Here is a 26972-nt window from a genome sequence, read left to right on the forward strand (position 1 = left end):
AATAAATAATGTAGTGAGAGCCAGTGTAATAAACTTCCTTAGTAAAGCTGGCCCATAGGCTGGCCTCAAGTTCCCTGAACCTGAGCAAGAGAAACTCCACCCTGTACAACCACCCAGGGCATAAAGTCACTTTAGAGGAGCAATTAGGGAAGAAGCTGCTTACTTGGTTGCTTTTAGATCATATGCTGGTAAGTTTAGGAGGTGGTGGGAAAGCCCCAATGGATTGACTGAGGCTGCTTTTTGTAAGTGAAAGCTTACTTATGTAAATGTGTTTAAGAGGTGCCTTTCAGTGAAACTGTTTGCTGCATTTCCTGCAAAGAGCTAATGGAAACCCTCCCCTTAGAGATGATGCTGTTAAGGCTGCATTATAGATTTCACCTGTAGATGCTTGAAGCTCAGGTGACCAGCTGCAGAGATTATTTGCTGAGGCTTTGGCACTGCTTTTTTCTGTAGATGGATACAAATGCTGAATTGCTAGGGGGACCTCCCATTTCCTGCTTTTTTTATTAGGCCTTGATAGACAGGCAGTGCTTTCAATGCATTTTGAGTTGTATTTCTTGTCAAAGATGGTTGCAATTCAGAGGTCATTCTTCCTTTCCTGCCTGTCCTTAGACTTGTAATTATGAAGTAATTCAATTTATACAAAGAGCCTGACTTCTACATCATGCCTTCAGATACCATTAGCAATAAATGGTCTCCATAGCTTTGTGCCAAGAGAGGTAAGAATGAGCTAGTGGAAAGAGGTTGCCTGAAAACAATTGGCCTGGCTTGGAGACCTTGCCTAAACTGCTGTTCAGTGTGTGCAGGAGAAAATTTGAATTTCAGGCTGCATTTCTTGTGTGCTGCTCTCACAGCAGCCCTGATGTTTAGGGGTGGATTTCTCTATGTCCTTGAGCATCATGCAGCCAACTGGAGTTGCTCGCTCCAGCCTTCCCTGGCAGGCCTTGTGCCTCAGGAAGGGATGGGAAGCATCACTGGGAACTGGAAGGGAGACTCTTGGTTTCTGCAGTAAGGTATAATAGTAGCTTCTGTTTGATCTAGGTGGTAAAAAGGATGGCACAAAACCAGCTCATTCCCAGGACAGCATCCTGGACCACTTCCATCAGCTCTGTGCCTTTGAGAAACTGCTGTGGGAAATTGGGCAGTCTATTCTTCCCATGTTTCCCTAGTTAATGATTACTTTTTTTCTCAGCACATTCATACAGATTAAAACTATCAGCTTGAGTGTATTGAGAGCTATCTATCTAGTGCCATGCAGTTAAAAAAATAAATAAAAATAAAAAATGAGAGCCAAAGTCTCCAGATAAAGGGCATATTTTCGCTAGCACAGGGTATTACCAATTGACCCTCTCATGGTTCTGATATCTCCTTTCCCCAAATACTGATATATCTTATGATATCTTGATGTCACCAGGTGTCAGGTATGTAGGTGAAGGTAGAGTTTGCTCTACCTTCACTGAATTTCTACTGTTGGCCCTCTTGATCTCACTGTGGGTTGGAATCTCTTTCTGGATGGATTCACCCCTTTCTGGAGACAATGGAGCATAATGAAGTGTGAAATCCATTTTTCCCCATCTAATGGTTGTGTAACTGAGAGGACTGTGGTTCTCTCTACCACTGCATGGCACCTGTCTTCGCTCATCTGTAACCTGCAGGTCCACACTGATGTATCACTTGTGGTTACTGCTCCTTGTTCCAGCATTTTCCTGAAGACGACGACATCTTTCAGTGAAAGATGTCAGAAGTGCCGCCTTCACTGATGGAGCAGAGTCTATAGAGCATAAAAAGGGAGGAAAGTAGAGGCAGACAAGAAGGCTGTATTTCAGTGGGGTTAGGGAGTCTAGCATTCTGACTCTTGGTCCCATTCTCACTGTGTCCCTCCTCAGCCCCTAGGATTAGCTTATCCTGCTGCTGCCTGTATCTAACAGCTGAGTATTCTGTGTACAGATGTCTTTTGCTCCTCACTGAGGAAATCAGACCTGCGTGTCTCAGGAAAACAAGACAAACAGCAGCATCTCTGCTGAGCGGTCTCTTTACTGGTGAAACGTCTGAAATACATTGCCATTAGATCTAACAGGATTGTCCATGTACAACCTGCAGATTTTTACTTCATAGGCTCCATCTGTGGCTAATTCATCATCTTCAGACTCATCTTTACTTTGAATCCCTGGCTGCCTCCCCCATTCCTGCCCATAACACAGCCTGTGCTGTGGGGTGAGCAGTGTGTGAGGACGATGCAGTGCCTCAGGCTCTCTGCATGGACCAGCCTCTTCTCCTTCATACCTGCTCCTCTCAGCAAGGCAGTGTGCTCTCTCGAGAGGTTTTACTGCCTTCACATGCTTCTTTTACAAAGTCCTGGGAAGGGCCTGGAACGATGGCAGAGACAGGCAGGGAGGAGGGAGATGGGGAAGGAGGGAAGAGACGGGACCTGTGGAGAAAGGATCGTTGCCTCTGATCTATTATGAATTCTCCTGGGAGACAGCCGGGTAGGCTGGGAAGTGAGTGATAGCCAAACCAGATGAAGAATTGTTCTGTGTTCCTGATGTATTTTATCCTCGACAGGGATCTAGTTTCTTTAACTATCAAGTTAACTATTTCTCATATATATATTATATAAGCTGTGAAAGATAAAGCACACACAGCATCAATCACATCTTGTCAGAATCTCTTTACCTCTTCCCTTCTCTTTATTTTTTCTTTGAAGACTTTCTTGAATTCCACTTCAAACAAGGCTGTTGTTATCAGGAGTTGACTACAGTGTAATTAAAAGACCACTTGACCATTTGACAATTAAGGGGGGACAAAATGGAAGTGGTGGTGTTTTAGATGTGGATACTGGGGGAAAAAAAACTCTGAAAACAAGTGTGTTTTTTTCCCTTTTCTATTAGGTGAGAGAACACCTTCCATACGACACAATGTTTTTTGTTTTTACAATAGCTCATAATTCCCCAGGAAACCGTCTTCATCTCTGAGCATCTTTACCTCCAATGTAATGTACTCACAAGCAGGAAGGTGAAAAGGAAGGTATATAACTGTTGTGTGTCAAACTTGGACCCTGACAGCTGAACTGAGTAGAGTCCTCAGAAAAAATTGTGGATGAACATGCAGAAGTTCTTTTCAAACATCCTTATCAGTTCCCTGTATTCCCAGGTCTGCCAGTACTGGCCTACCTTAAGTCTCCAGACAGAATATTGCATGGTCACAATGTGATCTTGCCTTAGCTGTAGCTGTCCCATCACTGTCTTAGTTTGAACTGGGATGGAATTGTTTTCTTCAGAGTGTCTGGTATGATGCGATGTTTTCGGTTCTAGGAGAAAAACAATTTTTATAACACATGGATGTTTATAGTTGCTGCTAAATAGTGTTGTACAGAGCCAAGGCTGTTCTCAGCAAAGGGCCTAAGGAACTGGAAGGGAACAGAATTAGGACAGCTGACTTAAACTGGCCAAAGAGGTATTCCATATCATATGACATCATGCAGATGGAGTTTTGAAGGAGAAAAGAATTCATCTGGCTCTTTTCTGCTGCTCGGGGGGGCTAGGTGGGCATCAGTTCAAGGGTGGTGAGCAATTGCTTGTGTATCACTTGTTACATACATTGATGTATATATCTCTCTATATAGTTATAACTATTATCCTTTATCTTAGTAAATAGTTTTATCTCAACCCACGAGTTCTACTTTGTTTTTCCCTATTTTCTCCCCCATCCCACTGGGAAGTGGGAGGGAGAGTGAATGACTGTGGTGCTTAGCCACCTGCTGGGTTAAACCATGACAAGGGAGAAGGAAGTGGCCAGAGCTCTCTTTATTAATGTTGCTGTCTTTTTGGCAAACAGATTAAAAAGAATAACAGCTGCAAAAACAAACAAAGAAACCACCACCAGGCATCAAGATTGGTGAATAAAATTGTAATCTGTAATTTCTAAATATATTTGCATTTGCTTCTTAAAATGTGATCATGACAACGTATGTGGCACACCTATAGTGTTATTCCGTGTAACACCTTGAACAAACAGTACCTAATCTGCACATCTGGGGGGTAAATATGTCACTTCCAATGCAGCAAGATGGAAAAATACAGCCCTATCCAATTTTTAGATATCAATTTCAGAAATGCTGAGTATCTAGTGTACCATCTAAAATCACCAAGAGTGATGATGCTCAGAGAACTAGGCCCTTGTATTTTTTTCTTTTCCAATTTCACCTTAAATTAACCAGGCTTTTTTTTTTGTGCTTCTTAACTCAGCCTTTTATTATGTTTGATAGAGAGAAAGAATGATTTTTTTTTTCCTCCCCTTGTATCTTGCACAATGGAGAACATAATGCCTTTCCTTTGAAGTCTTTGCTGTTATCCTGCCTACAAAGTCAGGCCTCTCTTTTGGTTTCCAGTTTAATTAAATGCATCTACATTGAACAAGGAAGCTGTCATGGAGATCCTGAAATGGCTCCTCTTATGATAGCATACAACCTCTGACCATTTTAGAGTAAGTTCACCTTGTTCCAGTGCATGCTATATCGTGTAGCATACTTAGCATTTTTTAATGCTAGCAAGGAACAGTGATGAAGTATTGTGGTTATTTTGTGAGATAAGATCCTTTGCTGTCGGTCTGAAGTGAATGCTATATTGTGAAAGACTTGTGGAAGACTGCGTAGAATAAATGGACCTGGGGGTGCTGGTTGATGCTCAGATAAATATGAGCCAGGAGTGTACCCAGGTGGCCAAGAAGGCCAGTGGCATTCTGGCTTGTCTCAGAAATAGTGTGAACAGCAGGAATAGGGAGGTGATCGTCCCTCTGTACTCGGCTCTGGTGACGCCACACCTTGAGTACTGTGTTCAGCTTTGGGCCCCTTGCTACAAGAAAGACACCGAGGCCCTGGAGCGTGTCCAGAGAAGGGCAACTAAAATGGTGAAGGGTCTGGAACACAAGTGCTATGAGGAGTGGCTGAGGGAAGTGGTATTGTTCAGTGTAGAGAAGAGGAGGCTCGGGGAGACATTACCACTCTCTACAACTCCCTGAAAGGAGGTTGTGGTGAGGTGGGGATCGACCTCTTCTCCCACATAAGTAGTAGGACTAAAGAGATTTGCCTCAAGTTGCGCCAGGGAAGGCTCAGGTTGGATATTAGGAAAAACTTCTCCAAAAGAGTGGTCAGGCGCTGGATCAGGCTGCTCAGGGAGGTGATTCAGTCACTGTCGCTGGAGGTGTTCAAGAAGTGTTTGGATGTTGAATTAAAGGACAGGGTTTACTGAGGAAATATTGGTGGTGGTGGTAGGTGGATGGTTTGACTGTGGGTGATCTGGGAGGTCTTTTCCAACCTTGGTGATCCTATGAAAGCAACGCTTTGGCTTCTTGTCTATTCTACAAGAGCTAGAAGACCTTAAGGAAGCTTATAGCTGAAGGCCAAATCTTGCAAGCAGTAGTTGAACATGCTTAGGACTTTCTGGATTAGATGTTATTTGAAATAATGCTGGGGCTGTAGAACAGTATGCAGAATGGAGAATACTGAAGTCTCTTAAATAACAGGGTGTCGTAATGGCTTTCCTCATTCATTTAGGTTAGAGCACCAAAAAAGGCGAATGACCTGGTAGTATAGCAGATCCAAAAAAAAAAAAAAAAGCTTGTGATGAAGCCATTTGGTGTTTCTTTCTGAAAGAAACATGTCTTGCTAGAAAATGTTAGGTTTTCTCTATTCGAATCTTGCATTATGCATGTGGAACAGTATAAGAAATATCCCAAGCTTCACTTGGCAGACATTTGTTGGTGGATATCTACTTGAATGGTGCTTGTCAATAGAGCTTGCTTGGAATTAATTTTTGCCCACAGTTTATCTACCGGCATTGGATACTCTTCTTAATAATTTATATAGATTGCTGAATCTTAGCTTTTATCTTTTTGCAGTTAGAAATGGGCCTAATTAGCCACGTTTAGAAGTGGACCATCAGTGCTCAAAAGTAGGCTACAAAGATGGCTTCCAGCCATTGATTTCATCCCAGCCACTTGAAAATGAATGTCACATAATCCCTCTTAAAGAGCTTGCTGCAACCTTTTGGGAATTACAACTTGGATCCAAATGCATGAGACAGCCTTCATCAATGCTCAGTCTATAAGAGCACTGAAAGAAAGGTTTAACATAACTAGAGCAATTACCTTTGCCCTGCAAAATGTGGCTAATTTAAAAGTGACTCTTCACAGCTTTCTGTTAACTGTGCAGTTGTTAGGATGCCAAGCCTGGCATAGACTGAATACACTTACTCCGCTTACTTAGAGTGAACTGTCCCATGTGTGCCATGCCAGGCAGGAAAACCAGTCATCAGTACTATGCAAGGTGATGAATCTGTGATATTTATGATGATAGAGTTCTGACAACCTTATTTCTGCTGTTTTCTCTGTTATGGTATCTTGCTTTGGAAGTAGGAATTGAACATTTGGTCCATATCATTTTATCCATTTAGATTTTACAATCTTGTGAATAAAGGCCTTGCATCTTACACGATCTTCAGTTCTTCTCAGGCAGCAAGGCCATAATGAGTTTTCTCTTGCACAAAGTCTTTGATTCACAAACAGGCAATTAATTGCCATCAGCCATTGTAAAGAGGATAATGGCATTACTCCCATGTCTTGACATCACATGTTATTCTGAGTGGTAACTTTCATTTAAAACACTAGAGTATGTCAGTGCTAATATATATAAGATTTTGCTATGCATAATTTGTAAACATTAGACTTGGCTAATACATTGCAGCTTTTCAAGTGCTTGGCTTCTTCAGCTTAGGACTTACCCTCAAAAGTGCCCAGTCAGCATCAAGCAGGTCCTATTCAGGGTTAAAATTTGAATATAGATCAGCATCTTTGAAATTACCTGCTTATTTTGAAACTTAGCTGGATGTCAAGTTCTCCTGAAAACCTGGCTCAGTGTCCTTGACTTAGATTGCTTCAGTCCAGTTGGATATGATGTCCAAGAGGAGGAACTCCTCCATATTCCACACAATTACCATATGCCATTTGGACATCACTCAGTCTGTGACCTTCTCTTACATCTGTATGTCACTATTGAAAGCCCACAGCTAGTCTTGCTTTAAATATAGTGAATGAGAAATAATGAGTGAAGGCCATCACCAGCGTAGATGTCTCAGATCTTATTATAAATTTTAAAGAACTGTGCTTGTCAGTCTGTTAGCCAGTGTCTTTACTCCACTTGTCCAGATTGATGGTGCATTTTCGCCAGAACTTTTGTCAGCTGCCACGGTATAATATCTATACAGCAAAAAGAGTGCCTGTCACGTGAAATGGACCCAAGATGATGGTCTGTTTGGACCCTTTCCAGCCTTGTTTGCCATGATTCTTCAATGAATCCAGCTCTGGAATACATGCCAAGCACTCACTGGACAGCTAGTGATCTTTTATATAAGTCCTAACCTCTTTCTGGTGCTCATCCCAAGTGGTGTGAAATAGTCTACTTCCATATTATTAAAGCCTCTCGGCCTCAAAAATATGGACTCGCATCCAGACTGCCAGTGGGGCTCGTCCAAAAGTTATGCCTTCTATTTTATCGTGTTGGCCCACAATGTCAGAGGCCTGTGCTAGTAGTACAGCAGTAGAGCTTGAAACTTCCCACCAATATTCCCTTACATTTTGTTGCTCTATGGCAAATGCCAGCAGAGGGGCAGTCTAACAAAAAGGTATCTGACATGGAAGTGTGTGTGGAGTGAAGGTGTGGAATTGAATTCTTCCATGAAGAAAAAACAGCACCCACCGACATTCATTGATGCTTGCTGAATGTTTCTGGAGACCAAGCAGTGGATGTGAGTGCAATGAGGCAGTGGGTGGTGTGTTTCAGCAGTACTGACAGCAATGGGAAAGACAAGCCACGTTCTGGATGGCCATGCAGATTTTTGATGTGTGGCATGCAGGCTCTTGTTCATTGCTGGTGAAAATGCATAGCTAATGGTGGTTACTGTGTTGAAAAATAGTTCTTTTTAGCTGAGAATTTGCTCTATCAAATAGTGTAATTGTGCTTTGTATCTGTCATAGTACTCAAAGAAATAAGAGGCATTACTTTCAGAGTGGCATATATGCTCTTGAATATGGAGAGTGGTCACTCCTTAATGTGTTACACTGAGATACTCATTTAGCTCCTTAGCATCTTTAGCTGCAATTTTTTTCATTGGCACGGCTATATAAACTGCCTTCTGAAAGGTCAGGGCTTTTTCAGACAACAGTATCATTTGGATGCTTTCTTTATGTAACTGATATACTAGCTGGTGCTTTTAATGAATACTTAAATTTACTCAAAGATCATAAACCTTGGTGAGCATCTTCAGTTTGGGCACATAATGACCAGCATATTCAGTGGGATTTTGATCACAGTTATTAAATCAAAATCTCTCTATGCTAATGAGCAGCTTGGGACTGAGAAGGGCTCCCATAGCATCTCCATAGTCTTAGGCAATGCAGTCATATGCTTTTCAGTTGTAATACAATCTGCAATATAACAGAGTTTGTTTTAGTGCAATAACTTTCCCCTCTGCTCTTTGTTTTCATTACTTTCTGTCATGTGACCTGCTGTTGCCATAATCATAGTTACTGAAAAGACTGTTAATGACAAAAGATGAGGGGAAAAAATCACTTCCAAGACGCTATTTTGTCTAATGGCTTTGTAATGCATTTTCTCAACGCCTGAATCAAGAGGTTGAGGAGAAGAATAACCTTAATCACAGGAGGGGCCATAGTTGGAAAATGAACCTCATTTATTTAAAAGCTTTCCCATAAGTCCCCCATGGAAGAGTACCACTGTGTTCTCCAATCTGTGTTGTCTGGATGCAAGTTGAGCACAGAAGAAGTAATTAAGAAAAACTTAGTTCAGGAAGCTAAGATTTACATTACTAGGATCCACACCTCTGTGTTAAACCTGCAGGAAACTTTTAGGAGCCACTTAAGTGAAAAGGTTGAAAACCAATTTTTGATAATTGATGGCAATTATCAAGTAGACCTTCAGGCCCCAAGAGCATTAACCTCAGATCTCATCTTCCTCTGTTTGGAGCTAGAATTTAGATTTAGGTCCATCACAGTATTCAACATTATTGGCCCAAGCAGTCTAACGTAGGCTTTTGTTTGCTTTACTGTCGAATCAAAGGATGAGTATCTGGATTATTAATGGTGTGAAAAAGCTTGAAGGGTTTTTTTTCTGATAGGATTTTTATAACCACCATGGTGATGAATGGTCAAGTGCCATGGAGCGTTATACTGATCAAACTCTGTTTCCAAGGAAACTCAGGATGGAGCTTCTAGAAGCTCTTTGTGGAGAACAGCAGAGCTACAGCCTGTGTCAGAAGGTTAGTCCCAGGTTAGGTTCACGACACAGCTGAAGAACTGCGTGCATCACCTAAAAGCAGGAATGTATGAGTGAGTAGCTAGGTTGGGAGCATCTTGTATTTGGTGTTTTGGGACAAGGTGGGAAGACAGAACAGTCCTTTGTAGCCTGGACTAGAAACAGTTATGTTACTGCCCTTAATTTTCTGGAAGGAAAGTGGTCCGAGTCACTTCAGAAGGATAAAGATTCATGGGGAGCTGCTCCTGCCAGTCCAGAAGCAGCCACAAACGCTGCTCCTGAGAGCTGGGCACACAGCCTTGGCTGGGGGTGGCACTCAGCAGCACTGCTTGTGGACCCTGTCCAAGGGAATGAAAAGCTGATTTAGCTGTATATTTGACTGTGTGGGCTACTGAAGGACAGAATTTAGCATTGTTTAAGGGAAGGCTGGGAAAAGGTTAGGCAATATGTTTGCTGTTGCTGCTTTTTTATTATTTGAATAACACACGCACACAAACACACAAAACACTGTTCTAAGCAAAAAACGTAGCATTTTCCCAATTCCTCCTTCCCCCACAAAATTAATGGCTTTACCAGTAGCTTCAACCAGAAATCTTTCAATCTGTCCTACAGCATATTGCAATAGTTACTGCGGTGTAACTTCCCTTAGCGTAGACACAGCAAAATGAGTAGAAAGGTGCTTTATATTGTACAAGAACGAGGAATAAACTATCATAGTATAAGATATGTTTAAACAGGCATTAGCATCTCAATGGAAAGATAGAGATGATCCATGCACAATTTTCCATAAATATAACTGCTTGAGAGGCTAATTGCTTGAAGGTCAGAAATGCTAGTAGAATTATTTTTTTTTTTTAGCTCAGCAAACTGCAGTCCAGAGGCCATCTTGTACAATGTGCTAATACTAGTCCCAGAGCATTAGGTGGCTTGTTGTCACTGGTGGGAGCTGCTGGAGAAGAACAATAAAAAACACGAGATTTTCTGGGGAAAGTAATGCAAGAATCACTTCAGGAATTAATCCTGAGCTGATGAAAAAGCCAGTGTTGAGCACAGAATTCTTAGGCTTGAAAAGACAAAATTGCTTGAAAGTGTAGGGGGAGGACCTGCTTTCCCCTCTCTACTCCATTAAAAAAAATGGGGTACTTTTACAGTCAATATTTTTAACAAAAACTTTGATTGACATATAATTTTCTACTTAACAAAAAAAGGAATTCTAGCGTTCCAGTCCTTCTTGATTTTTTTGTTCTGTTAAAATTTCAGAGACCATTTTGATAAAAGTGGTAGGTGGAGAACATTGGAGTGAGTAAATAAAAAAATCAACACATCTTGTCAAAGACCTTTCCTGGGGGTTGTCTAACTGCAAAACAAAAACTTTACAGACTTACCTACTCTGAGACCACAAATGATATAGAAAAACCCTTAAAATCCTGGCTTGCAGCCATTTATGGAGCACAGGTGCCATACGCTGCTATAAGAAAAGTAGGTGTTTCTTGAGGAAGCTGCTATGTTCTTATTGTATAGCTTCTGGGTAGATTTAAGGTCCAGCTGTTCCTGAAATATTTTAGTGCTGCAGTACAAAAGGCTGTCCAGAACCCATTAACAAATCTCTATCTGGAAGCTTGAGTTACATTCTTTGTAGCTGATGGAGAAATGCTGCCTGGTCATTGCTATCCTACTGCCAGCTGAAAGACTGCTGAGAATCTGTGTGTATCCTGCTGCTGTGAATACAGGACACAAGTAACAGGCCATGCCTTATGCACTTATTTCTTGACCTAGGAATACAGCACCCACCTAGCTGGAGCCTCAGCCAGTCAGTTCTGGGTATCTGCAGTCTCTATTGTCTCGTCTAGTTTACTGGAGCCTTGAACTCTAGGGAGACGACTTACAGTTTGTCTCAAATCCTCCCTCCTTGTTGTGCGTGTTTTTATTCGGTTGCTTCAGACCTGTTTTAATGAGTATGCTTTCCAACTTTGAATCCTTGGCAATGGCCCAACAATCTTGTTAAATGGTCTCTCCCTCCCTGTAAAAGGGGATCGCTGCCAAAAAACACTCCTTGAACCTTAAAACAAAACAAAAAAAAACCAACAACACAACAAACCACAACCACATGAACAAACAAACCGTAAACACCATGGTGAGAGCTTTTAGTCAGCGCTTGTATTCCGGTTGGTTGCCAGCTCCTTGCATTCTGCTTCATCTTTTCTCTAAACTTTTATAGCCCCTAATCGTCTGTAAAGCATTGCATACCCCTATGGTGCCATATAAATGAAATAACAATGATGCTCTTGAATTAATTGGGTGCTTTTGCATACACTAGTTTTACAATATCTTTTCCTCATTATAAGACCCTCTCAGTTGAAGATGCGGGTCCAATTGCCACAGATAATTCAGTGCAAGATTGAAGGTGTATACGAGAGATCCCATTTTTTCCCTTATGAGCCCTTTCTGAGGAGGATATGTTTTAGTTCATTAAAGACGTGCGTTAGACAGTTACGTTATATTCTCCCCTCCAATTCCTTCTTCCTTTTTAGTTCTCTGTTTTACAGATCTTACAGAACACCAAGTCTTACAGAGGTTTACAAATCTCCATTAAGCTGCCTCTTTTGGTTTTTTTTGTTTTTTTAATCATGGGGATTTCCTTCAGATTCCCTACTTCCATATCAGCATAGAGCACTGAAATAGATCCTTAAGATGTACTTTTTCCAGAGTGGTTTTATTTATTCTCTAGGCAGAGTCCTCTACCAACAGAAGCATGTTGTTGCCAAAAGAACAGTGTTTGTGCTACAGTTTTCCTGCCACTAGCAAAGCCAACAAATCTCATGAGCTAATCAGACTAGCAGGTGTTTTGGTTGTAGGTAACCACAGTGGTTAGCATCTTAATGAGGGAGGGCAATCCAGTGATAATTGCAGCTTCCACTGGCTTTGAAGACTTGATCTTACTGCAGTGCTGCTGGAATGAAATGTTTGAAACAGTATTACATCTTATATGGCAATCCCATGAGATTCTAGAAACTCTGAAAAGTAGATTTCAAGTCTTTTGTCTGCCACAAGCATCAACTTATATATAAGGTTATTAAGGAAGTTTGGATCAAACTTCATCTTTTCATTGGTTAAAATGGAAAAAAATGGTACACACTGCTGACAGTGGTCTGGAAATTCACTGAGATGCTCTTAGTGATTAAAGACTAGGCAAGTATATGAACAAACATCTAATCCGCACTTTTCCTTCTCAGTGCAGGTTATCTTGTTTCAGTACATGTTGCAGAGAGGTTATGTCTTGCAAGTGTCTTGTAAAACTGAGACTGCTGCTTTGCAGTCCCAGTGGAGCCTGGGGCAAATGCGAGGAAAAACAATGACTCCAAATCTGCTTGTGTGTGGTTCTCAACTTCAGCTGAGAAACGAACTAAGCAGAATATGGCAAACTTTGGGGTTTTTTGGAAAGCAGGTTGGTTGTACTTCTTCCACTCACAGAGTACAAAAAAACCTAAAAGGTTTATCCTTTAACTTAGAAGATATTTGCTACTTAAGGTAGAAGGTCTCTATGGTTGCCATGAAGCTGTCAGTGGTCACAGTCAAAAGAAGGTCAAAGCAGAGATGTACGTAGTTAGCTACCAAATTTATGCAACACTCTTAGGTTCTGTTTAGATAGACTGAAGCTACCCCAAGGTCAAACTTCTCTATGGTGCAGACTGTAAGCTTATAAATGCAAGCTCAGGTGTGTACCAGGCACATATTCCAGAGTCCGAAGTACTCTGTTTGCCTGAACACACTTGGTGAACCTGCATGTTAATGCAGGGATCCAGCTGGCTTTCTAAAAGGCAGACACAGGGGAAGGATGCAAATGTGGTGCATGCTCTTTGGTCTCAACATCAGTTTCAGAGCAGTGCAAGCATAGCTCTAGTTTTTTTAACCTGTGAATCCTCTCCTGCTCCCAGAATGCTAGTTTCCTACTCCTAGCAATAAGTACATCCTTTATCAGGTTACTGTCAGAAAAGGAGATCTAGAAATTGCGTTGTGCTGGAGCTTGCTTCAGTATCAATTGAGCCTACCTTGAATTTAAAAAGAGAAAGGGCTGTTCCGAGCTACATCATGAACTGGTTTAGACATCCTTTTGGCTCCTTCGCAGAAGTTTTTCCATTGCCAAACAGAGCTTGTCTGACTTGGTGTATGGGAACTGCTGAGTCACAGCCTGAACCACTGATTGAGCACCTGGAGGAAAGATCCAGTCAGCCCTGGGAGCACAAGTGAAGGCAATTCACCTGGAGCCAGTCTCCAGCTCATTTAAGGGCTGACTGCCACTGAGAAAGGATCTCTTTCTGGAGATCCCTCCTTGGTGGAAGCCTTTCCCTGCACAATCTTCTGATACAAGTGAGTGATCTACTTCCCTTCCCTTGTAGCACCTTGCTATTGTGCCAGTCCTTCCACCTCTTTTGTAACACATTTTCCATCGTGTTTGTCCTTCTGATCACTACATTTGGGAATTCTGACCTTCATAGACAGATCCTGAATGGTGTTATGCAGTTATCATACACCTCTCCAAATGGAAACTTTTTTTTTTCACAGAGAAGATCCAGAGAAGGGATGTAATCATGAGGAGCATAATATAGATTACAATGGAGAGGCCAAGGATTAATGGACCTTAAAAAAAATTTCTCTGGCTTTCCAGATTCTAAGTAATGTGCAGAGACTTTGCAGCCCAACATCAGTGCATACTATGTTCTAGAACAAGCACTAATGTGCATCTTATGGTACCTTTGCTATACTGACAGGTACAGGTCTTCTAATATTATCAGCCTTTCTTCTGCCCACTTGCCTGAACAGCTTGGTCTGTTTCTGTGGCCACAAGTATCTCAGGAAATACAGCAGTACATCAGCCCCTTATTTGGCATCTTTCTCCTTTACGTTTTGCAGGGGCGTTGTCTGAAAATAGTCTTGTAGAGGAAGGGAGGAAAAAGAGGCCATCTGCAGCTTCAGCTGTCAGGCTGGTGAAGACAGGGGCAGCGAAGGTGTGGATTTAGATGACAGATGCCCAGACGAATGGCAGATAAGTGGGGAACTTGGTGATGGAAAATTGTACAATGGAAATAGAAAGAATGAGAAAACAGGCCATAATTTCAAAAGAAAAGGAAAGGAATCTGAGAAACCAACCCCAATGCCATGCTATAATGGGCTTTACTCTGGATCTGAAAGGTTGTGTTTCAAATTGTTTCTGAGCTTAGGCAGGACTCCCATATTTCCTTTTCTCTGGTTTCTTTCTAGGAGTCATGAGCTGAAACCTCTCTGATATCTTTCCAGTGACCTCTGCAGAGCTGTGATCTGGAATTCCCCCATGCTGTCCTGCCTACAGCAGCTCTGCTAAGGCTGGGTTGCATCTCCATGGTGTTAAGTCTCTCACGGAACTGGATTTGAGTGACAGAGAGATACCATTTTCTCATCCAGACTCTGCAGAATCAACAAAAAGGGGTGGGATTAGGCTTATATAGATGTGCCATCAGGGGCAAGCCAGTGACCTTGCACCCCAGTAGCACTGAACTTACATCATGGGATGCATTGATTAATTGTAGATACGCGAAGTCACTTGTAAGTCATTTATCACAGTCATTGTTAGGTGTCAAAAGAAACCTGGTTAAGAGGGATTGCTCCCATTTTTCTTCAGCTTTCATCATGCCCTAGTACCAGCAAGGACCCATGGATGGATTAACCAATTATTTACTAAGGCTGTCATAAACTGATGGCCAAAACCAAGATTCAGGTACAGGAAAATAGAACAGCTTGCCCATGGTTATTGCCAAAGCCATCAGCAGTATTCATGTCATCAGAGCAAGGGCACTGATGATCTTGCTCTTTTATAAGACAAACTGTCAAAACGAGGAGAAAGTCCCTGTGCTAGAGGCCCAACAATCAAATGAGCTAAACAATGGCATCTGTACATTTTATTTGTCACTCTTGACTTCTGGATGCTTCTACCTGTGTTTTATTGGCCTGAACTCTGGGCTGTACATTAATATGTTGCTGGGAACAGTGGAGGACAAAGAGAAGCACTCCCAGAACCCCACTGAGCTCTCTTGCAAACCCATCCATATTCTGCTGATCAGGTATCATAACTCCTAAGAATCATAAAACTTAGAGCTTCTGAGTAGGACAAATAGGAATACTTTTTCAGGTCCAGTCTCCAGGTGCTAGGGCATGACCACTGTTGCCTTTTCGGTAAGGTGGAAAGTGATGTGGTAGTGAAAAACTCTGTATTTTATGGCTGAGGAAGCAGGTCCCAGGAGACAGTATCTTGCCCAAGCTATACAAGAGGCTCATGCTTAATATGGTTGCCCTCATTTCTGCCCTGTTCTTCTCTCTGGCTGTTGATACATGGTCTGTGATTCCTTATCATAAATAAGATTTGTGAGCTCTCTGGGGAAATGGACTGTCTCTTCTCCTGTGCTTGTGCAGCTTGTACAGGGGTATAAATAATAATAGTCATTAATGCTAATAATGTGTTTTTTAACCTTTTGATCATCCTCTGTCTGATAAAATAGAAACAGGAGAGAAATCTTGCTTTGAAAAAGAAGCTACCGGCACAAACCATTAACATTGCAAAGGGTAGCAGAAGTCAGGCACTGCCAAACATAAGGCTGCGACCTCATGTTTTCCATTTAGTTTGCTATTGCATCACAGACTTATTTTTTAAAAAATAGTAGGTAGGCTATAGTCCCTTCTCTGGTCAGCATGCTAAGCTTTTTGTGTAGTCTGTGAAGAGGCAAATTGTCCCTGTGACACTAGAGGTCTGCTCTCTTGTTGCCATCAGTTACAGTTGGCAAATCACCTCTGTTAGTCTCACCTCTCTCATCCTTTGTTCACCTTGTCTATCTTAGCACCTGGTATCAGTGATTTGAAATCATTTCTCACTGTCCTTCCATAGAGCACCTAGAACAATAGGATTTGGTCTCAGTGAGGGCTCTGTACATCCCTGTAACACAACTGATAAACAGTGCACGGGAATCAATTTGTATACTCGATACGGAGCAAGTAAGGGAAATAGCTGTCTTAGTGATTTTGCTGTTGAGGGGGCCTAGATCAGTGGACACTGAGTTTGGCGAGTCTTTCAACTGCTTTTATTGTGCTTGAGAGCAGGTCTTCAGCGATGCATAGAAGTGTGTGGAGCTCTGGCTACACAAAGATTACTCTTCATTGTGTTGAACATCAAGTGTTTTCTTGCTGCACAAATCAGAATGTATTTTCTAGGAACCATGGTTTGGACTCATGAAGTCCAGTTTAATGCAACCATGGTTGTATGCTTTGTGTTTCTCTGGGTATTGCTGTCCTCACCACAGCAGGCTTGACTTCATTTCTAAGGTGCAGTAATATTGTCACTATGATGGCTAAAGATGTAAATGATGGCAGATTTGTATGGAGGAATACTGTCATTTATTTGACTTTATACTGTTGTAAGTATGGATACGCTTCTGGGCTTGCAAACCCATATACCTGGAAAGCTGGTTTGGTTTGTTTTTTTTCAGCTATACTCTTTAGGTTAATAAAAGATATTGCCTTTTCCTACCTTGCCTCACGTTATTTGCCTTTCAGCTCTCTATCCGCAGTAATTTCAGCATTGGAACTGTTAAGAAAAGGTGCAAATTGTTTCTTCCACTAATCATAAAGCACTTTCCCAGACTCAAGTATCTTAAACAGTCAAACGCTTGCTCAAGCTTTCAAAAATAAAAACAAAATAAAAATCCATCCTTGGATAAGAGGTTAGGTCTGAAAAAATCAGTCTGGGAGTTTGTAATTTTAAGATGTTATGAAGCAGTGCAAGGATACTTGCAATGGGAATACTCACACAGCCCTATCTCCTGCTGCTTTCCAGTCAGCAAGGGGTGGACTACTTGGCACAAAAAATTGCTTTGGAGAGCTCACCACTGTCCTGTGTTTCTGTCCAGGAAATGTTAGGGTATCCAAAAATGTGCAAGTCAACTCTCATTGCAGGTAGTGAGACTGATGTGTTTTGGTGATACTCAACATTCATCTGTTTGCATCTTTCTCATGTCAGAAGGATCAGCTTAGTCAGGCACCATGGACAAATAGCCTCCTTTCTCTTTCCTGTGCAAGAGAGCACAGACTTATGGTAGTCCTAGCTCAAAACTCAGCCCACAATATAGCTAGCAAAGTCACCAAGTCTGATGGGGGAAGTACCTCTTGGAGACACGATGTTGGGCTTAGTGAGACCATCAGGTGGGAAGCTGTGTTGCAGGGTACAACACCTCATGCCCATCAGGTGAAAGGGTTAACGGAGGGAAGCACAAGGCCCTCAGCTGTTGCCAAAGAGCTGACAAGCTACAGCTAGGGTTCTACAGCTCTGTTTTCTGCCAGAGTAAGGCATGTGTGAGAGGAGCTGCATGCTTTTTCAAGAAAATGTCTTCTGTATAGTGCTGCCAGAGGAGGCAGGCCCTGAATCCAAGGCAGAGGTGAGTGAGGTCCGTGTTGCCGAGCTCTGGTAGAGATTTACGAGACCGGTGTGGCTGCAAAAACAGTCTTGAAAGGTGCTCTGTAGCCTTGAGGGATTGTTCATTCCTCTGCAAAGGCCAGTTAATGCTGAATGTGGCAGGAATTTTGTGGTATAAACACCTGTCCCTCTAAATTGTGGATTTACTGATGATCTTAAGGCCTTATTATTATTTTTTTCCTAGCTTGAAAGAGCTGACTTTTCTCACAGAAAATGCGACAACTCAAAAACATAATCTGCCAAAATTTTTCTTTGGGTGCTAGCCAATTTTCTTTTTCTTGTTCACACTTGCAGATTTCTAGTAAAATCTTGCAAATGTTCAAAGAACAGGGATCCTTTCTGCAGAACTTCTTGTGTGTGTCCCAGAGGCTGGGTTCTGCGTGCCTGTGTCTCCGACTTTTTCAGCATGGCTTGGATGAGGCTGTCCTTGAAGAAGTTGGCTCTGTGGATGCAGTATGGTAGACGTGTTGATAGCGACTGCTGTTCCGTTCATTTTATATTCTAATTATGTGACAATGTCAAAGTGTGTGTGTGTACGCTACTGCCAAATGCTTCCTGTGAGATACACTTTATAAGCCCTAACTTGCAGAGGATGTGGGTTATCAGAAATAGTCAGTGTAGATTGACCAAGGAGCAGTCATGCTCGACCAGCTTGGAAGCATTCCATGATGTCATCTCCAGCTGGGTAGATGGGGACAGAGCAGTGGATGTTGTGTACCTCGACTTCAGCAAGGATTTTGACACCATCTCCCACAGCACCCTTGTAATGAAGCTTAGAATGCGTGGGACAGATAAGTGGACAGGGAGGTGGGTTAAGAAGTGGTTGACTGGCAGAACTCAGAGGGTTGTCATCAGTGGTGCAGAGTCTGGTTGGAGGCCTGGAACTAATGGTGTTCCCCAGGAGCCGGTGCTGAGTCCGCTTAGTTTAACATCTTCATCAGTGAGCTGGATGAAGGGGTAGAGTACCCTCAGCAATTCTGCTGATGATACAAAGCTGGGAGGAGTGGCTGACCTACCAGAAGGTTGTGCTACCAATCAGTGGGACCTGGACAGGCTGGTGAGCTGGGCAGAGGGGAACCCGATGAACTTTAACAAGAACAAGTGCGGGGTCCTGCACCTGGGGTGGAATAATCGTATGCACCAGTACAAGCTAGGGGCTGACCTGCTGGAGAGGAGCTCTGCAGAGAAGGACCTGGGTGTTCTTGTGGACAACAGGCTGGCCATGAGCCAGCAGTGTACTCTTGTGGCTAAGAAGTCTAATGGTATATTAGGGTGCATCAAGAAGATTGTGGAGACAAGCAGTCTGGGGCAGGTGATCCTACCCCTCTACTCTGCCCTGGTGCAGCCACATCAGGAGTACTGTGTCCAGTTCTGGGCTCCCCAGTTCAAAACAGACAAGGATCTTCTAGAGAGAGCCCAGCAGATTGTCACAAAGATGATTAAGGGCCTAGAGCATGTCCCATATGTGGAAAGACTGAGAGAGCAGAGAAGGGATCTCATTGCTGTTTATAAATATCTAAAATGCGGGAGTCAAGTTGATGGAAGCAGACTCTTTTTGGTGGCATGCAGCAATTGAACAAGGAGCAATGGGCAGAAGCCAGAATGCAGGAAATTCCTTACAAACATGAGGAAGAACTTAACTACTGTGAGAGTGATGGAGAACTGGGACAGGTTACCCAGAGAGGTTTTCTAGTCTCCTTCTCTGGAGATATTCAAGACCCATTCGAGTGCCTTCCTGTGTAACTTCCTGTAGTGAGCCTGCTTTAGCAGGGGCTTGGACTTGATGATCTCCAGAGGTCCCTTCCAACCCCTATGATTCTGTGATTCTGTCTGCTATGGCTAATTCTGGACAAACCCTCCCTGTGGTTCTTGTTGTACTGATACATGCAACATGCTTGTCTCCAAGGGTTCTTATTACACAGTCCCTACTGCGTCATCACACAGTGAGTGTTGCTGCTGTCTCATTAGGTGGCTATTTCTGTGGATTTCTATTTTATGGAATTGCTATATAGCCAAGTACAGCCAGTAAAAAGGCTGTGCCTTTTATTGGTTCAGAAAGACTCCTTTTAATTTTGTAGAAGCCTTGGTGAAAAATCCTTCCTTGAAGAAACCTTGAAAAGACATTCTTCTTTCTTTGATGAGTTTCTCAGAAAGATAGTAAAGAGAGGAATGGAGTAGGGGTTGGGAGGTAGTTGGATGCAAGGAGAGGTTGAGAGTGGGACATGGGAAGAATATAGATAAGAAATATGAAGTGGCCGCAAGGAAATAGTAGGTGGGAAGTATTGTTTGAGCAGGGTTGGCTCTTCCTGCCTCTCAGGCTGTAGGCGAATGGGAAGTGTGAATGCCGTTTTCTTAGTCTACATAAAGGAGCCTAATCAGATGTGAGACTATTTATCATGGTCTTGATGCACTGTGCATCCCTTCTATGAGAACTCACATTTCTGGACACTGTGCAGTCCTTGACCTTGGACGGTGGTGGGTTTCATAGAGCCACATGACAAATGACTATTTCTTGCTGAGAAAACATCTCCTTCCACTCCCTTTCCCAAGATCACATGCAGCACATGCCACAACACTCTTCTAAATCACAATAAAACGTGCTATTCATCACAGATGCACTAGTCCCAAAGACATGCCATGAAATCCACAGATGCAACACTCAATAAAACAAATAGTAATACACATATGTCAGAGAGAGATGCACAGGACAGGACACTAAAACATCCAGGATAAAAACACTCTTGGGTAATGTATGGCTCTTGTCTCCTGCTCGCTTTACCAAGCTCTCTTAGCTTTAAATTTCAGGACCACTAATTCTCTTATGTAAACTCTGCAAAATTTGCATGGCCAGCTATGTTTTCAATGCTACTTCTATTAAAGTAAAAGAAAAAGCCACTAAGCCTTTTACTAATGCAACACGAAATTTGCACAGTTAAATAACAGTAATTTGAAAAAAAAAATCTGTAATGGAAAAGTTATAAGTTCCTCTATCAACTTTGGTTTGCCTGCTTGAGAAGTATTTTATGGTAGGTTCAGTATGAACATTTGGAAGAAAAAATATTACATCTGTGCAGGCACAGTCAAGTTAATATTGATATTGCATGAAGCGACTAAGGTGAAGATGAAATAGAAATGGAAGCATGAGTGCTTAAACAGTTAATAGCACAAAGCACATTTATTTATTAAAAAATGGACAGGCATCCGTGCACAGTGCATCTATATGCATCCACTCAGCCTTAATGAAATACTTTCACTGTGCATTAAAAGTAGCCATCTTTCAATCATTCAGAGCTGTCAGAATCCAACCTTTTTTTTTTCTCTCTAAATGGGGTTGTAGATACACTCTTTGATAGCTAATATGTCTGTGGCTCATCTGGCTTTTGAGTCTAAGGTAAGTGGATAAACTGCAGCAATTCAAAAAGAAAGGGAGGAGGAACAATGACTTAAAGAAAATTTGTTTTATGTGTTTAGGGAGAGTTGAGTATAGTGTTCTTCCTTCAGTTCTTGTCCTTGAAGTCTGTAGGTGGCGGAGGGATTTGGCCATACAAAAAGCAGGCTCACCTTTGGCTCTAGACCAATCCCAGAGAATTCCAGCCCACAGAATCTGATACTCCAGCTCATATTTAGTAGCCTAATGTCCTGACTAACTCTGTTGGTATGACTCAGCATGAGCAGGAGAGCCAAACCCCAGCTCTGAATGTTTTTTGAAGGTTAGCAGTATGTCAAATGGACTGTAAGAAGTAGCTGCTTCTTTCCTCAGTTATGCTTGCTTCTCCAGAGAAGTGTAAGATGCTGCTACCTGAAGGAGTGCTGCTTCCTTTGAATCTTCTCTTCAGATGTTTTTAGGTGCTGTCCGGTTTAAATGGGAGTGATGCTGGTTTCAGTGTTATCTCCCACTAGTTTTATCCCTGCAATTTCTGGTCTGAGGCAGAGATCTGATTCTGATTTTACTATTATTATTTATTCCAGTGTTGCTGTTCTGCCAATGCCCAAAGACTTCAAAGAGGATTGGACCCAACAGGCCGTGGGATGTTCAAATGCAAAGTAGGACATGGCCATGCAGTTGAGAGCTGGTGTAGCTGGTCCCTGAAGTGCCTGTGCCCTGCCTTGGTGGGAATTCCTGCAGCAACACTTAAAAACATACGAACTGGTTTGACAGCACTTCATTTTGACACAATGAGTTCCAAACAAACCTTGTGGGGCCGATTTATCTTTTTGCACATGCTGTCTCTTATAATGTAATCTGCTGGTATTGGAGGATGAAAACCATTGTAGAAGGGAAATCATGAAAAAGAAGCGTGTTCCTCCAGCTGACTGGAGTCAGCTGACTTTAATCCGCTCTAATATTTTAGTTTGATTTCCTCAGGAAATGAAGCCTAGCTGATAGTATGCATCAATCTGTTTTTTCCATGTGTTGTTCCTCCCAACCAATTTCAACCACATTTAAAAGAGGGCGGAAAGCTGAAAAGTGAGTTTGCACCTGTATGGTTCTTAATAGCTGGTGATTAGGTAATGCCTCACTCTGTCCATAGAGGAAAGGCACCTGGCGGCAGCTAGCCAGGCCAAATGGTGTCTCTGTTTCGCACTGCAGTGTGCATTTTGGTAAACTAGAAAACAAGTACACGCTTCTGGACTACCCGCAGCAAACAGTTTATTTTTGCTGCAGGGGATGTCATAGGGATATGATGGGATCTGGTCTTGGGAAGGCAGGCTTTGTAATTTCTGTTTGCAGAGCAGCTTGCTCTAAAGCAGTCTAAAAAGGAATACTTCTGGAGTGGCATTACTTCTTTAGTGGCAAGAATCCTGCATACCTTTCCTATGCATGCACAGTCACCTTAGCATTCTAGGGGGATTCATAAGGAGACTTTCTCTCTTTATTTTTTTCATAGGATTTGCCTAGAAGGTGTAGGACAGACTGGATATTGAACCAGAACAGCTGCTGCTGCCTGTTCCACCTGCGGGTACTTTTCTCCCCCACATTGCTATCACTAGGTCAATGGTGTGGACCAACACCATTGCATCTCCATCAACCTCTCTCCTTCCCCACTTGCAGGCCGGGCCCTTCATTACCTGAAGTTTCCTCAGGTTTTGCAAAAGCCTCTGAAGACCCCGCAGGAGCCTGGACTCCTGCCTGCAGCCACACGTGCAGAAGGATATTTTGCCTGTTGGCTTCTGCCTGAACTTTCAGCCTTTGAGGGCCTCGCCTGTGGGTGGCTAAGCAGCATCTGTGATGTGTAAATTGAGATTGTTATCTCCTAGCAGTGGCATCCAGGCTGCCATGACAACCATGGTGAGGGCGCAGTGTGGCCCAGGAGGGGCCACCAGGTTGGGGGGCAGTCCGCCTGGACTGCCACCTCACAGTGACTTCTCAAAGGCTGCACAGCCTCCGTGTCCCCAGCTGCAAAAGGACACCTCTTTTGAAATGCCTGGAGAGTGACTGATGAAAAGCCCTGTGCGAATGTTAAGTAGTACTTCATTATTGCTGCTCTTCTCACCAGAAGCAATGATTTCAGGGGGCAATGAAGCTACAGGAGCTAATTACTCCTTGGGAAGAAAGTTCATCTTCTGTAAGGTAGGAGGAACCTGTGTTTGAAGGGAGAGGGGTAGTGGGAGAAACCTGTAAGCAAACAGTGGCTTTGCAAGCTGGATTTCCTACATGGAGTGATTCCTTCTGGTCCCTCTGAAATTGCACGGAAGTCATGGGCGATCCAGCAAAGATTAATGCAGCCTGATGCATGCTATTTGCCCTGGAGGCCTTGGCAGCTCTGTAATTACAATCGGTGCGCCCAAGTCCCTCTCTGGCCCCTGCGTACTGCCTGGTGGTGCCACCAGCATTGGAGAGACCCTGGATTTGGGATCTGTCAGGCAGAACTCTGCTGAGAAGTCAAACCTGCCCCTCTGCATTTCTCACTGCAGCAATGAGGCGCGCTCTCCTCCTTTGCTGAATAAGTTCCCCATGTCAGATGGAGCCTTAGGGACTCCTGAGCCGAGCGTGGCTCATAGACTTGTGATCCAAGAGAGATGTTTTCAGGGGAAGAAGAGAGCCATATTTCTATAACATATATATTTATATATATAAAAAAAATGAAATAAATGAGCAGGCTTGCAACACTAGGTGGCAGAGGTGGGATCTTTTCTGCTCAGAGCACTGTCCTATAAGGCATTGCTTGTTTAAGTACAGTCGCATTTAGTTGGAGCTGCAGGAGAGAGACAGAGAGATTCTCTGTGTTTACAGCCAGCGCAGGCTACGGCGAGCATCTAACCTGGCCCCCCTTCCTCCCGCACTTGGAGGGGAGAGTGCAAGGCTGTTTGGGAATCTGGCCACCGCGGGTCAGCCCTCCCTGTGACTGGATTGCCAGGGCTGGTAGAGCAGAGCCCGGGGGGACTGAAGGGAAACACATATCCCGATTTATTTCAGAATAAGAGGAGGAAAAAAAAAAAAAAAGAAAAAGAAATTGAGAGAGGAGGGAAGAGACGGAGAAAAAGGCAGAGGAAGCGGAGCGAGTGAGAGAGAAGCATGAGGACCTACTGGCTGCACAGTATCTGGGTGCTGGGATTCTTCCTGTCCCTCTTCTCCTTGCAAGGTATGTGATGAGTTCTTTCTTGCAACCTCCTCGAACCCCTTCGCTTGAATTAAGGCTGATGGACTGAGGGTGAATGGAAACATGGAGCTGGAAGCTGGAGCTATTTAGATTCCTCTGTTTTATCACCAGCCCCCCCCCCCCCCCCCTTCAAGCCTTCCCCCCTCAGGAAATAATAAGCCAAGGAGAGATCGTTCTCGGTGAATCCTACGGTTAGAGGACACTGCATGTGACTGACTTTGCTGCTGTATTTATGCTTTTGCAGAGGGGGAGCTGGAGAGAGGGGGGAACAAGAAGATTTGCAAAGGGAAAGAGGGGTGGGCGAATGTGGGTATCCCTTTCATGTACAGCCAGTGTTCCTCAGCACTTTGGGGCATGAGTACTGATGCTCCAGGATTCCTCACCTTCCTAAGGAGATCAGTGTGTTAAGTTTCTTCTTTTTCTTTTTCTTTTTTTTCCTGTCTTATTTTATTTTGGTATTTTGGTTTGGCTGGTGAAGGGGGGAGGTTAGAGGAGCATCAGTGCCTCTTTGCAAAAACGTTATGTCCTTCCCCTCCTCAAGGGAAGAAAAAAAAAAAAAAAAAGAATGAAGGAGGAAAAGACGGGAGAAGGAAATTTGTTGGGTATGGGATTTTGTTCGGTGGAGAATTGCCAGCTGGGTTTCTTGCTTCAAGAGCCAAGTGTGAGTACAGAATTTAGTTAGAAGTGATGACAGACATGCTAGCTGGTTTTGAGATGCTTTCTGTAAACAGGAGTTAAGGGTTAATGCATCCCGTGCTGTATGTATAAATACACATCACACAAGCACATATAATCATAGCCCTGCAAATCACAGCTTGTGCATGATCCAGGCTCACTCACACGTATCAGTGGTCCCATATACCCCTGCGCACACACACACTCATGAATATAGCATGGAAGATGAATAAACTCACTCTGGCACATACAGTTCTAGCTCCTGAGCACATGCAGTTCCTGGAGTGTCAGTCTGCTGCTCTCTCACTCACGTTTGCTCTTCCTTTCTCCCTCCTTCAAGCCTTTTCTTGTGCCTTCCTGCACACTGGTGTTGGTGGCTGCTTGTACATCCTACGCCTGTCCTGCTGCACTGGTCTTGCAAGTGCATGTACACATCCATGGTACATTTATACTCTTTCTTCATATATGCACCTCTCTGGCCTCCTGCCTCGCACAGTCTTGCATTCACAGCATCTTGCACGCACCTTGAGGGTATCTCACTGTGACTGACTGCCTTCACCTCTCTGTGCACACTGTGGTGTATGGAGGGATGCCCAGTCACAGTATCCAGCCCTTTTCCTTATACTTCTGCTTGCAGTTTCACACTCGCTGTTCTATTTTATGTCCACTAAGCAGATCATGCAGGCACGCTCCCTATTATACATGTTCTTTCTGTGAGCCTCGCGCTCACCTGTCACTACTGAGTGCACTCACTGCGAAATCCCTTAGTTTCTCCCTCTTTCTCACGCTTTACTGAGTGTTTCCTTCCATGCGACCTCTCTTCCTCTGTCTCTGCATTGCATACACATGCTTTTTCACTGTCACGTATTTCCTCTCAAACTTGCATACTCTGAGTCGTGAATCCAGCCCCAGCACCTTCTGCCTGTCTTCCTCTGTGAAGCGGCTGATTCGGACGGGCTTGGAGGATTTCCTCCAGCACACAGGATGCACGCAGGGTGAGAGGAGACCACTACTCGCGTACCACAAATAGCGGGTATCAGCAGTGAAGTTGGGGAGCTGCTGTGAACTCCCCTCTGCTCTGGAATCATAGAGTCATTAAGGTTGGAAAAGATCATCCAGTCCAACCGTCAGCCCATCCCCACCATGCTCACTAAACCATGTCCCTCAGTGCCCCATTCTACCCATAGGCACAGAGCTCTCAAGGAAGATGGATGCTGGCTCTCAGCACTGCTCCTCTCTGATACTTGTTTCCTAGCCTGCAGTCAGTGCTGCTTGCTCTTCGCACAGAGTCAGAAACCTTCCTCGAACTGTGACCAGAGCATCCCGATCCTAGCACAACTGGGTGCTGCTTTCATCCTTTCCAATATCTGCAGCTTATGCCAGGCTCGGGAGCTGTTACCTTCTGTCCTAGTGAGTTACTATTGCCACAGCTGTAACAGCCACATCTGGTCTGAGAAGCATCAGGGAAGGTCCCTGGGTGGCTCTTTTACCAGGAACCCTCTGAGAAGGCAGAGGCAGCACAGTTGCCCTCTCTGGGTTTTCAGATGAGATTGGGGATGCAGGAGGTGTTGCAAACCAAGAGCTGCTGCTTCTCCTTTTCCCAAACTTCAGATGTGGTATAAAATGATAGCCTCGTTTGCTGCTGGCTCCAGTGTCACAGCCAGCAGTGCCTCCCCTTCCCACAGCTGGGGGCAAGGGGATGGGGAAGCAAGGGACATTGGGGCTGCAGAGGAGGAGCGGAGCCCATCATGAGCGAGCCCAAAGCCATCTGAAGGAGTTAAGGATAGGAAAGTATTGTGCCCCCTCTGTGGTTTTTTTTTGTTGTTGTTGTTGTTTTTTTCTCATTTAAAAGAGAAAGGCGGGGGTGTTGTGGAGA

At 43.5% G+C, this 26972-nt stretch overlaps 1 protein-coding gene and 1 long non-coding RNA gene across 2 annotated transcripts in view; both read left to right on the forward strand.

The window, feature by feature from the left end:
- Positions 1–22883, forward strand: part of LOC110399515 — a 49959-nt gene extending 27076 nt beyond the window's left edge. The window contains exon 3 of the long non-coding RNA XR_002439246.1: positions 21789–22883. This is a non-coding gene — a long non-coding RNA (uncharacterized LOC110399515). The remainder of the gene's footprint in view (positions 1–21788) is intronic.
- Positions 23984–26972, forward strand: part of LSAMP (limbic system-associated membrane protein) — a 958106-nt gene continuing 955117 nt past the window's right edge. Inside the window, exon 1 of the mRNA XM_021398268.1 lies at positions 23984–24403. Within this exon, the coding sequence (XP_021253943.1) occupies positions 24337–24403 (67 nt within the window). The 5' untranslated portion in view covers positions 23984–24336. The remainder of the gene's footprint in view (positions 24404–26972) is intronic.

Source organism: Numida meleagris, chromosome 1 (assembly GCF_002078875.1).
Source record: "Numida meleagris isolate 19003 breed g44 Domestic line chromosome 1, NumMel1.0, whole genome shotgun sequence".
NCBI classification, from domain to species: Eukaryota; Metazoa; Chordata; class Aves; order Galliformes; family Numididae; genus Numida; species Numida meleagris.